The sequence below is a fragment of the Neoarius graeffei genome, chromosome 26, assembly GCF_027579695.1.
Source record: "Neoarius graeffei isolate fNeoGra1 chromosome 26, fNeoGra1.pri, whole genome shotgun sequence".
NCBI lineage: Eukaryota > Metazoa > Chordata > Actinopteri > Siluriformes > Ariidae > Neoarius > Neoarius graeffei.
Window position 1 is genome coordinate 36,053,039 of NC_083594.1, and position 13,490 is coordinate 36,066,528.

The 13,490-nt window shown below is 40.7% G+C and overlaps 1 protein-coding gene across 7 annotated transcripts in view; it reads left to right on the forward strand.

Annotated features, from left to right (window-relative positions):
- Nucleotides 1-13,490, forward strand: part of zc3h11a (zinc finger CCCH-type containing 11A) — a 100,377-nt gene that overhangs the window by 12,696 nt on the left and 74,191 nt on the right. For all 7 annotated transcript variants that reach the window (XM_060910875.1, XM_060910874.1, XM_060910880.1 and 4 more), the window contains 3 exons: nucleotides 7,858-7,981; nucleotides 8,197-8,391; nucleotides 8,484-8,552. In XM_060910875.1, the coding sequence (XP_060766858.1) occupies nucleotides 7,858-7,981; nucleotides 8,197-8,391; nucleotides 8,484-8,552 (388 nt within the window). The remainder of the gene's footprint in view (nucleotides 1-7,857; nucleotides 7,982-8,196; nucleotides 8,392-8,483; nucleotides 8,553-13,490) is intronic.

Sequence of the window (13,490 nt, forward strand, 5' to 3'; positions counted from 1 at the left end):
CTGGACTGGAGTGTGAACCAGAATGTTTACTACCCTATTGTGCTAAATTATCTTAATAATTCCTGTATCATTTATAAACCTAAAAATAGCCTTGTATCCCACATTATCTGACCTCAACTGCAATATTTCTCGGATACCTAGTTTCATATGATTTAAATCAGGTAAAAGACTGAATAAAAGAGAGCTATTCAGGACACAACTGTGTGTATTTAAGATACAGCTTGGCTCTTAAAAGGATAGTTCGGGATTTTTGACATGAATCTGTATGGCATCCCAATCAATAGTGTCGTGCAAACACACTGACTTACCCCTGACAGCATCCTGTGAGTCCAGTTCTTGTCCAGTTTTGGTCCAGACGAAAGTAGTCCGGCAAGTTTGTTGGGGTCACGAAAGTAAAACGTTTTTCGTCTCAAAACAGTATGTGTTCAAAAGAGTGATATATTTGCATCACAAAACCGTTGCCAAATAAAAAGTCAGACCTCGAAATCGCTTGGCACTATTTTCTCTCCCTCGGTATCACTGCGCGCTGTCATGTTGACATCTGCGCAGGAATCAACACCTTTCCCATTGTTTGGCAGTGATTAGGAGTTCAGATCAGCGGCGCTAACAAGCTAATTTGAGAGCAAGAACAGCGACAAATTTATCACCTTCTATAACCTATACAATAATATATTTGTGAAAATGTTGCGCACTTGCGACTATCCAGGCTGTAGCAACAAAGATGTGGCTGAATCTCCGCACACATTTCACCGTCGTAGTCAGACATGTTGTCGCTAACTTTACTAGCAGTAAACAATGTAGTGATGTGTCGGTCGCGAACGATCCGGTTCAAAGAGCTGGCTCTTTGAAGTGAACGACGGGAGCCGGCTCTTCGGTGGGAGCTGAGTTGGGGAGCCGAATTAGTTTTTTGTCCTTAGGTGCCTCAGAGAGAGAGAGACAGAGTTCAGCTCAGCTGAAGGATGATTGTCTATTTGACAACCATGATCATTGTTTTGTTGCCGTGAATTCCTAAAGCTCATGATATAAATTGTCGCTCATAAATTGACAGGTTCGGTCGGCAACCGCCTTGGCATGGCCAGATTAATCTGCGGTATACAACGATATACAAGTGCGGCACTTTTTCTCTTTTTACATGCGCTCAAGGTGCCACACATATTTTGTTGCACATTGTTCTGTGTTTGTTAAAATAATTTCCAACTTTGCTTCATAGTTTCTTAGGCCTGATTTATACTTCATAATTTATTTTGTGGCATTTTGTTCAAGGTCGAGTGTGAAATAAAGCCATAAAGGATAAACAGTTGATGTCTTCTGTGTATTTTATATTGGTAATATAACAGTTTTGCATTATGTTTGTGAGAAAATAATTTTTTTTTTTTTTAACTCAAATTTTATTAATTTTTGGCAAAAAAAAAAAACAAAGACAAAACAACACAACATTACAGAACATATTACAGGGTCAGTGGGGTGAGAAAATAATTTAATTGGTAAGTAAGTTTTATTTCTATAGCTAGAACATTGTTACACTGCTATACTTTACAAAGCTTTACAATGGCTACAAAAACTAAAAAATAAAATGGAAAACATCCTATTGATAAAATATAAATAATAATGTAATTAATTAACTAGTTAATTGCAGCAATTAAATCAAAAATAAAATCTCAGGAGCCGTTTGGGAGCCGAAAGAGCCGGCTCCTTATAGTAAGAAGAGCCAAAAGAACCGGCTCCTGAAAAAGAGCCGAAATTCCCATCACTAAAACAATGAATGAACCAGCCGTGGCTGTCACCTGGCGGCAGCGCGCAGTGATAAGAAGGGAGAGAAAATAGTGCCAAGTGATTTCAAGGTCTGACTTTTTATTTGGCAACGGTTTTGTGATGCAAATATATCACTCTTTTGAACACATACTGTTTTGAGATGAAAAACGTTTTACTTTCGTGACCCCAACAAACTTGCCGGACTACTTTCGTCTGGACCAAAACTGGACAAGAACTGGACTCACAGGATGCTGTCAGGGGTAAGTCAGTGTGTTTGCACGACACTATTGATGGGGATGCCATACAGATTCATGTCAAAAATCCCGAACTATCCCTTTAAATACACACAGTTGTGTAAATGTGGGTGGAATCAGTGACTTGGAGCTTGGTCCTCTTGTTGTTGATAGTCTTATGCTGTGTTCACACTTATACCGGTACGATAGTGGTATAACTGTATCGATACAAAGTATACCGGTACAGTTTAGTGCATCTGTCCACACTAGCGAGAAATGTTTGCGGTTTTCTTTCACGGTAGTTGAAATGCGCGTGCGCGAAATGTTTCCGTGGTTACCGAGTAACTTCCTTCCGAGAATATGAAACAATGTGTATGTGCTTTTTGTTGTCAATGTACAGTCTGTATTTCTGGTGGTCATTTATTCAGTCGAATCGTATAAAACGCGCGAGGCAGTTGAGAAAGAAACAAAACGAATCTCCCTTCTCTTCCCCTCACTTTCTCCCTCTTTCCTTCTCTTCCCCTCATTTTCTCTCCATTTTCCCCTCTTCCTCCTTTCTTCCTCCCTCTTTTCCCCTCCCTCCTTTCTTTGCTCCATGTAGCTCCAGGGGCTTCAAAGTTTGGGAGAATAGCAGGGTACAAATAATTTACAGCAGGGTGCAAAATGGTAAAATGTCTGCCAGCGGCAGACATAATGCACGTAAAGCGTGCAGGGGAGGTTTCAAAGGGGGGTGTGCCCCCCTTTGGGCACGGAAAATTTTATGAAATGCACTGAAATGGTGGCCTCTGGTAATTTTTAACAGTGAAAATAAAGGGTAATCAATACTATTTGGAAACTTGAAATATGAAACCATACCTCAGTCATTTTATCAAGTTTCAGAAATATTTGCAAACAAACACATAAAAAGTAGTCCGATTGAAATCCACATATGGATGATATAATAATTTTAAGTCTCATGTGCACTTTGACTAAGCTAAGGTGACAAGTTTCTCCAGATTCTCTAATACTATTGAAGAATATGGTGAAATCTTGAATACAGATGAACAAAACAACTTCAATTATAATCAAAATGTTTATTTTTTTGGCAGTCAGTAAACTGTTACATAAAATGCAGCTACATGTACTTCATCAGCTGACTTCATCATTATTAAAAAACAGCAGCTAGCAGCACTCATCGACAGTCTCAGCATTTCTATTGAAAATAACTTTTATCCAGATCTCATCAACCTTCAACCTAATCATGTAGGGGCCTACTGAATAGAAATTATATAAATCTAGTTATTTAGTGCGGGTTAGGCACAACAAATATTGTGTGTGTGTGTGTGTGTGTGTGTGTGTATATATATGTGTGTGTATGTATGTATATATATATATATATATATATATATATATATATATATATATATATATATATATATTAGTGCTGTCAAAAATGTTGCGTTATTAACGCGTTAACTTGACTCAATTTTAACGGCGATAATTTTTTTATCGCCAGATTAACGCTCTGTGACATGATGTAGGTTTTTCATAAGCTTTTGAAACTGCCAGGAACTTGGAACAGAGACTTTGCTTAGAAAACCGCTAGCAGCTAGACTATAACGCCGCACCCCACACAGCCAGAGTCCTCTGCCCTCCTCCCCCAAAGAACCAGCGCGGGCAGGGCGTGATAGTAGAGCTGGGATTTATGGCTCTTTGATGGGATCCGCATCTTTGTGATCCGTTCTTTGAAAAGAGCCGTTCAAAAGACTGGCTCATTTGGCTCTTTTTAAATATTTATTCAGTTTTAAGAAGACAGCGTCTAAAGAAGCCAGATCCCTCTGAACTGTAAACTCAATGCTATCCCAGAAATCCTTCCTGTAATATGCAAATTTGGACGCCTCTGATTGGACAGCGCGACGCATCAACAGGCAGAAAGTGTAAAAGTACAAAATGTGTTAAGTGAGCTGAAACAGTAAAGATCAGATTCAATGCAATATTTATCAACGAACAACTTAAACTTAATGTAATAGTGTACTTTATATTATCAAGCATGTCAAGCCTACCGTCACTGTGTAACCTATCTCTCTGATTAGAGACTAACTCAAACAGTAGATCATTTCACTCATGGTTTTCTTGCTAGCCCCGCGCCGGTGCTCGGCTTAGGTTTCACTTTGCAGTGGCTGTGTCAAGACGTGTTATGCTTTGCAATAAAAAAAAAAACAAACATTGGTACAAAGCAAGCCCATTCACTTTTTTATGCTGATAAGAGAATTACAATGTTTTTTAATGTGTTAAAAATGTGCGATTAAATTGCGATTAATCGCGAGTTAACTATGACTGTCGCGACATTAATCGCGATTAAATATTTTAATCGCTTGACAGCACATATATATATATATATATATATATAAGGGCTGTCAAACGATTAAAAAATTTAATCGCGATTAATCTCAGGATTTCATATAGTTAATCGCAATTAATCGCATTTTTTTAAATCTATGTAAATGAATAAGGCTTTTAAAGTGAAATGTTGCAATTAAAATGGTGAACACATTTTATGCTAAAAGTACTTGTTAAACTGCTGGGACAAGAGAAAATGGTAAGGGAGTTTATTCACTCACATACTAGGCAGTACTGAACATAAAATCCAGTTTTGTGTGATGGATTAGGGAGCTGTAGTCTCAAATATAAAACATGTAGTCACATACTACTGTGTCTCAGTTCAGACGTGTGACAAAAGAAAATAATGAAATAAAACTTCAATTGTGCCGGAGTTGTATTCAGTCACAGCCTATAGGACTTCACAGTGCTGTGCAAACAAAAATAAATTGCAGTTGGACTTCAATAAAGACATTTAGTGTCATATCACAGTGCTACAGCATACTGAAATCTCACTTTACAGTATTTTAGAACTGCAAAGTGCATACCAAAACCAACTCAATCTCACACTACTTTTGAAATGAAACTTTTGAAATGAAACTTCCCGTTTAACAGACCTTTCTCCATCACTCACCATAGACATATAAACATAGACGCCGCATTGAGCTGGTGGCCCGTTGCTGGGATACGTTAGAGTGTCCGCCATATTGGATGTGGCAAATCTTCCCCGTAAACTAATGCAAGTAAATGGACTGAACTTCATAAAGCCCCTTTCTACAATAATATTTAACTCGATGCCTTTTATTCACCCATTAAGACACACACATATATATATTTGGGAAACAAACAGGCATCAAAACAACACGTATAACTTTTAATGTGATGGTTATAAATAGTGTGCGAAATACCCTGTACACTGCAAACTAGCGACAGATACGCAATAGATAGCTCAGGTAAGCTAATCAGTCAGCATACCGTAGCAAGCTACCAAAACCTGAGGCCACAATAACCAACCTACAAGACTGAATATGATAAATGATGGAAATAGTGGGGAAAAACTGGAAATAGTGAATGAAAATAAAAATTTACTGTTTTATTTATTGAGTCACCACACAGACCTACTCTCGTTGAATAAAGTGAGCTGAATGACCGCCAAACTGAGTTCGGCCAGGTTCTAACGTCATACCAAAACAAAATACATCACTGATTCCTTCACATTCAGAAAGGTTAAAAACATTCATCATACGTTCAAAAACGTTCATCATAGTGTGGCACTGTATTATCTAATTCTCACTGCTTATAACTATACACCTACCTGGTGGAGATGAGCTGGGAAACTGAAGACTGAAGGAACAGTATTGAAAAGTATTTTTCCAGTCTCACCTGTGAAAGGTAATCCCATGTGATCTCGTTTGGACGGTAAACCTGTTGGTACAGTTAAACGCAGCACATGAATGAGGCATCTTTATTCTCGGCTACTGTCTAGACGCTATACCAGAGACGGGTGAAGAATCTCCACTTTGCCACATCCAATATGGCGGCGAGGATGACGTATGATTCACTCACATTGAAGCAGCACGCAACAAGCCTCAACAGGAACTACGGGTGACTCACAGGGCCTAATTAGAATTTGCGTTAACGGCACTATTTTTTTTAATCACGATAAATTGAGATTGCGTTAACGCGTTATTATCGCGTTAACTTTGACAGCCCTTATATGAGAGAGAGAGAGATGCAAGTACGAATTTTTCATGGGGCGGGATGGTTTGGAACAGGTCATCTAAAATTGGGATAACATTTACCCGGGACGGGTATTTGAGGCGGGTCATCTAGCTTAAGCTTGATTAGCGTTGTTACGCACGCAGTGTTTTTTCGAGCAGCTGTCAAAAGCAGAGTCAACTTTACGATCTGCAATTATAATGTCTTAAGCAAGGCTGGGAAACGGTGGACTAAGACATATGTATTTTTCTGTATCAACACAATGACAATAAATTTGCGTTCAAAACGTACTTACCTTTCCCGCTAGACCTTTTTAGCCACGCATCCAGCATGGAGCCGCTTGCAACTCTCTTCGTCGCCATTTGTGAGTCACATGATGGTATGAACCATTCACAGTCCATGGAACACTCTAAGCCAATCAGAGTACGGCTTACGTATGGCACAAGGGGCAGTAATGGCTGCACTCATGTCGAGGATGTAAACAAAGTTGACGCGGCAACGGACATACATGACATGGTGGATGTAATTTACGTTCACAACTTTTTTTGCCGTCAGAAATATTTAATATTAAATTTTGTGACTCGACTGACAATAGCCGGCGGCATAAGCCACAGACGGCGATTTGCCGCCGGTGACGGCTACTTTTGAGACCGCAGTAGCTCCACAGTTGTTTTGAGCCATTTTGACGTTTTATTTACAGCTGGAAAGTACGTGTGTATTGCCGGAAGAAGTAGGAATGGTTCATTGCGCATGCGCATTATATTTGTATTGATACAGAACTGCTTCATCTGTCCACACTACAGCGAAGCACTACAGTACCGATACTGTACCGGTACGAAACCCATACATTTGTGGGTTTCGTACCGATAGTTATACTGCTACAGTACCGGTATAGTTGCTAGTGTGGACAGGTGTTGCAGTACGAAAGTAGTTTTGTATCGGTACAAAATCCCTAGTGTGAACAGGGTAATAGACACTGGCCTTTCATTTAAACTAAGATCTTTTACCTGACTACATACTGTGAATTGCACTGCCAATTCTTGTGATGGGACTGAAAAACCTTTTGTGTCACAGGTCTGTTACAGGTTTGTCTTTTTGATGGCAACAGTGCATAACTTGCTTTTTCATTCACAGGCTCCTTTCCTCCAGGCTCTCCTCAGGCCCCAACACATCTTTTAAATACTAACTAACTGTATTCTAATTATTTTTGTCATGTACATGTACATCAAGAGGGATTAATGCTGTAGACATTTTGCAATAAAGGTTAAAAATAACATTCATAGATTTCTTTATTCATAACTTGGTAGCTAAAAAAGCAGCAGCAGGTTTAAACACAGAGCACTGGGAAAACAGCACTTTGCGTGTGCAGAAAAGCCCAAATTACCCTGCATCACGACGGAAAAAGCCCAAATTCAGAAATACAGGGTGTAGCCCAAATTATGTAATTGAAAGGCCTGGTGTGCACTGAGCTTCGACTCAGTGCTTCGGTATGCTGAGGTTAACTTAACCAAAACAAGTTAAGTATTGTCAGTCACATTACTAATGAACCAATTTTCTGACTTGAGCAGTTATAAGATTCTTCCAGGGATTCATGTTGCTATTGCCTTTCAAGACATTCCATTAACAACACCTGGATTTTCGCCAAATCGTTAGGCTATTCATCTGCATTTCAGAGTAAAGCTGTAAATTTCTTTCTATAAGTCTATAAAGTGAAGGGGTATGAATGCACTGTTTTTTTCCAAATGTGGCAGTCTTGTATTCTTTTATTAACTATACACTATGCTGTATCTCACAGAAAAACCGCAAAGAAATCCCTTGTTACTGGGAAAATCAGCCAGGTGGATGCCAGAAGTTTCACTGTGCATTTCACCATGAGAAGCCACGTTTCATTGATGGCCTTTTTGTTGCTCCAGACAAAGGTATTAAACCAATTGGAGATCATTAAACCATTGTTTCTGTGACTCTAGGTAATACAGAAGAGTAATTTCCTTGTGATCGCACAGCTTTCAGTCCTTATCTCAAAGACATGCAGATTAGGTACACTGTAATTGGTGCTAGCTGTAGTGGTTTCCCAGCCGTAATGTATGTACATACATCTTGCTATGGCGAAACTAAATAAATTTAAATCTCACAGGGCCTGTGATGAGGAAGGAGAAAGAAGAAGAAACTCCACAGGACGACCATGTTTTGTCTGCTTCTGCCAACATTACCAGCACCACCAACCCACAGCTCAGGGGAGTCATCAAGGTGGAGACTCAAGAGAGCGTCCCCAGTCCCACCCACCCACCAGTAGTCATTAATCCTGTGGACGATGAGGATGATGAAGATGGTAACAGTTCTAGATTCTTATTTGCTCCAATGCTAGGCATGTTTTGTTTTAGAATCCTAAATGTCCTGCATTATTATTATTATTGTTGTTAGACCAGTTTTCTGAAGAGGGAGAGGAAGCTTCTGGTGTCTCTCCAAAGAAACTGCTGAGCTCCAATAGAGGTAGCGTGTCTTCTTTCTGATGATTTTTTTGTTTTGTTTTCATGTTACACTGAGTCCTTGGTAAAGGGATTGTGTGAGCAAACACATCAAATTTCACTGAGACTGAATTGAGTACATAAATTACCCTAAAAACATTTTCATTGGAATTCTTCATAAATATCTGCCCAGTCTTGAATTATGCCCCTGGCAACACTCTTAGCAACCAAGATGCAAATCTGCAGCAAGCTACTCTAAACTTTTGGTAGTGATGTCGTTTCAAGAACCAGCTTTGTAAACAAAAGCCATTGCCTTTTGAAGCCCATCATTGCTATTGTCTTGTTCATCTCCTATACTTTTCACATTCAAAAGATTCCATGTCGTTGTGTCGCAATGTTTTGTACGTGTTCAGCACAACAGTTTTTCAAATTGCCGAAGAACATTGATCAAATGCAAAAATGGACTTTTTTTTTTTTTAAATATTCAAGTGAAAGCAGCCTATTTCAACCTCATTAGTACTAGCGTGCTATGTTTCAAGTACTTTGAGGGTGATTCATTTGTCAAATGGATCAAATGAGAGTGGATATATAAAAATGGATGTCTGCTTTACCTATTGGGCTGAAGAATAGTCAGACATTGGGATGAGAATTGACCCTGAGGCGGCTGATCATTTGACGAACTCTTTTTCAGGGTTTTCATTAAGAAATGAAGTAGGTGGTGGAAAGAAGGAAGTAAGGGGTGGAGCAATGTGTGTGATACCCGAGCCCAGCACAGCGAGGGACAGTGCAGGAGGCAGGATATCCCCCTCCTGCTGTGGGGGTCTGGGGGCCCTCCCCCAGAAAATTTTCAATTTTTAGATGTTCTCTGGTGCATTCTAGGCCCCATTTTCGCTGCTGATAATGACCATATTTATTGTTCTTTTATGGGTGTTTATCATACACAAACTGATAATACTGAGTGTATGGCATAACATAATCCAAAATAACATGCTAGTGTACTTAATAGCCTACACATGCAGTGGGATGTCAGCTGATAAAACATGAATTATTAACTAAACCTGTGTTGAAATAATTTGAGTGTTAAACTAACATGCAGAGAGAAAAAAGGCTTAATTATATTTATTAATAATTAATATAATGCCACATCACTGAAGCATAGAGTCCACATACATATGTTCCAGATCAAACCTGAAAACTAGAAGTAGCATGACGAAAGCAGGGAAGGCTGTTCAGAGGGGCCAGGCTCTGTTCAGAGAACAGGATATGTATTAAGGTTTTTCACCTGACGTCACAGGGTCATGTGACGCCCCGGTGTCCGCCATTTTGAACGGCAAGCTAGCTAATGTCAACATCATAGTACCTAGTATGTTACTGTAGCAACGTTTACGTTCAGTCATTTGGATGACTGTTAAAACCTTTCAGTCTTAAGTTTTTCCTTTACTGTATTTACTAGTTTACTGAGCCAGCCAGCCCCGGAGCGCGCTCGCTAGCGCCAGCCAGCCCCGGAGCGCGCTCGCTAGCGCCAGCCAGCCCCGGAGCGCGCTCGCTAGCGCCAGCCAGCCCCGGAGCGCGCTCGCTAGCGCCAGCCAGCCCCGGAGCGCGCTCGCTAGTTAGCTAGCTAGCCCCGGAGCGCGCTCGCTAGTTAGCTAGCTAGCCCCGGAGCGCGCTCGCTAGTTAGCTAGCTAGCCCCGGAGCGCGCTCGCTAGTTAGCTAGCTAGCCCCGGAGCGCGCTCGCTAGCTAGCTAGCTAGCGCCAGCCAGCCCCGGAGCGCGCTCGCTAGCTAGCTAGCTAGCGCCAGCCAGCCCCGGAGCGCGCTCGCTAGCTAGCTAGCTAGCGCCAGCCAGCCCCGGAGCGCGCTCGCTAGCTAGCTAGCTAGCTAGCGCCAGCCAGCCAGCCCCGGAGTGCGCTCAGTAAACTAATAAATACAGTAAAGGAAAAACTTATAACGGGCCATGTCTCAACAGACTAAGAAGTTATTTCAGTGACATTTAATAACATTTTGTTTATCCTGAGGACCGAAAGTAAATGAAAATGTGAACAAACCTTAGCTGTCAGTGAACAATCCTGGTGGAAGCAGGTAAACGTCGTTCTCTAAGCCTGCTAACCTCAATTTTTGCAAATACCTCTCCCTCTGCTCGCCCTGTAAATGCCCTACGTCGCTGGATAGTGAAGGTGTTTTCTGCATCTCGCTCCTTTTTCTTTTATGTTTTTCGTTTGTCGCCTTCCTCGCATTCAAACTGATTCGAGCCGTGCCGTCCAAAATGGCAGCATCACATGACTTGGTCACGTGGGTGAAATACCTCAATAGAGGCTTTGCACCGTCACGTGATCCCATAGCAACGGTAACTACGCCGCCATGACGGGGCACACTTGTAGTCCTTCATTCAGCAGAGTTAATTGTGAGTGATCAGTATGGAAGGTTTTGTTGTGTTTTTGAATGAAACAAAGACATCAGATTTTTGATATTACCAAAAGTAATTCATCATGGGGGAAAAACTAGAGATATTTCTAAACGTAGAAGGGGGAAATTGGGGGGGGGGATTCAGCAGGACTATGTGTTGAATGGAGATGTCAAAAACCCTATGGTATACTCACTCCATTTCCATGAAGGTAAGGATTTTTAAAAAAAAAGTAATTTCACAACTGCAACAAGGTGCTCATTCTTGTACAATGAAGTAAAAATGAGCAACACAGCAGTTCTGCAGAGCCTAACCTTCAGAGACTTAAAAAGTGCATTTATATTGGGGGATCCTTCAGAGCACGTTGTGCATGTGCTTGGGACCCAGTCGTTGTGGGAAACACCTGATGTTGATTTGAGCGCAGTTAGCACATGCATATACAGTGGTGCTTGAAAGTTTGTGAACCCTTTAGAATTTTCTATATTTCTGCATAAATAAAATGTAAAACATCAGATTTTCACACAAGTCCTAAAAGTAGATAAAGAGAACCCAGTTAAACAAATGAGAAAAAAAATATTATACTTGGTCATTTATTTATTGAGGAAAATGATCCAATATTACATATCTGTGAGTGGCAAAAGCATGTGAGCCTTGGCTTTCAGTATCTGGTGTGACCCCCTTGTGCAGCAATAACTGTAACTAAACGTTTCCGGTAACTATTGATCAGTCCTGCACACCGGCTTGGAGGAATTTTAGCCCATTCCTCCATACAGAACAACTTCAACTCCGGGATGTTGGTCGCTTTCCTCACATGAAGTGCTCGCTTCAGGTCCTTCCACAACATTTCGATTGGATTATGGTCAGGACTTTGACTTGGCCATTCCAAAACATTAACCTTATTCTTCTTTAACCATTCTTTGGTAGAACAACTTGTGTGCTTAGGGTCGTTGTCTTGCTGCATGACCCACCTTTTCTTGAGATTCAGTTCATGGACAAGATGTCCTGACATTTTCCTTTAGAATTTGCTGATATAATTCAGAATTCATTGTTCCATCAATGATGGCAAGCCATCCTGGCCCAGATGCAGCAAAACAGGCCCAAACCATGACACTACCACCACCATGTTTCATAGATGGGATAAGGTTCTTATGCTGGAATGCAGTGTTTTCCTTTCTCCAAACATAACACTTCTCATTTAAACCAAAAAGTTCTATTTTGGTCTCATCCATCTACAAAACTTTTTTCCAATAGCCTTCTGGAAAAGGCAGTAGAAGGCGTGACCGACCTGTCAATCCAGACAGGAAGGCCATGCCTTCAGAAACATCAGCTGATAAAAGATGCGTCACCAATTAACATCCGGTGACACTCTGAGGAAGACGACAGTCGTACGTCGAAACATGTCAGGTAAACAAACCCAAAAACTAGATGTCTGGTAAAAAAGAAAAAAAAAACTAACTATATTTAATATAAGACATAATGAACGTAATCAAAATATTAAGAATAAGTTATGGAGACGAAAGCATCAAGGAGTTTCGCCGCCTAGAGCGACTGACGCGAAAACAGGCACGCTACAGGAATCACCTGAGATTCAATCTGCGCTGCCGGGATGAGGAAGTCGTACCGGCCAGCCTGAACATCAAGAACCCGATTCCAACCAGAAACGTGGAAAAGATGATCAAGAAAGTGCGGATGACTCTGGTAAAAGAACGGATACGGTGCACAACTGACAAATTAAATAACATCAACAGCGAACTACACAGGGAGACGGAAACTTTCAAACGCCGGTTTCCCCAGAACAAGGAAATGGAAATAGCAATACACGGACACTTGGCAGACATACACGAGCAGGAATTCACCAAGACAAAAACCCGACAAATCCGAAAACTGGACAAACTCATCGCACAGAAAAAGAAGGCAGAACCGGAGCACGCACACATCAACGACAAATGGATTCATAACATATCAAGGTACAAGCTCTCACAAGCAGAACGCAGTATATTAGCAAAAGGACTCAACTACGCTGTCACACCGAACAACATACCACACGACGAATTCATTCTGGCAACTGAATTAGCATGTGAGAAAATACAGGATCAGGGACAAAAAGCAGCACTAAGAAACGCAATAGCTGGTATATTGAAAACGGCCAAACCACCACCCAGTAACATCACAAAACAGGTAAGCCAAAGCCATGAAAACATTAGCAAAAAATAAAGATATCACAATCCTCCCAGCAGATAAAGGCAGAACAACAGTTATTATGGACACTGATGAATATGAACGGAAAATGATTGAATTACTCAGTGACAACGCATTTGAAATATTAAAAAAAGACCCAACAGAAGACAAGAAAAAGAAACTTAAAGCACTACTCAAACCACTACTCGATGAAAATAAAATAGATAAGCAGGCATACAATCATTTAGTACCCACAGCCAACGTCATCCCCAGGATTTACGGCACACCAAAAATACACAAACCAGGAACACCATTACGCCCCATAGTAGATAGCATTGGTTCAGTCACTTACAACTTATCAAAAGCACTTACCGAAATAATTAAAC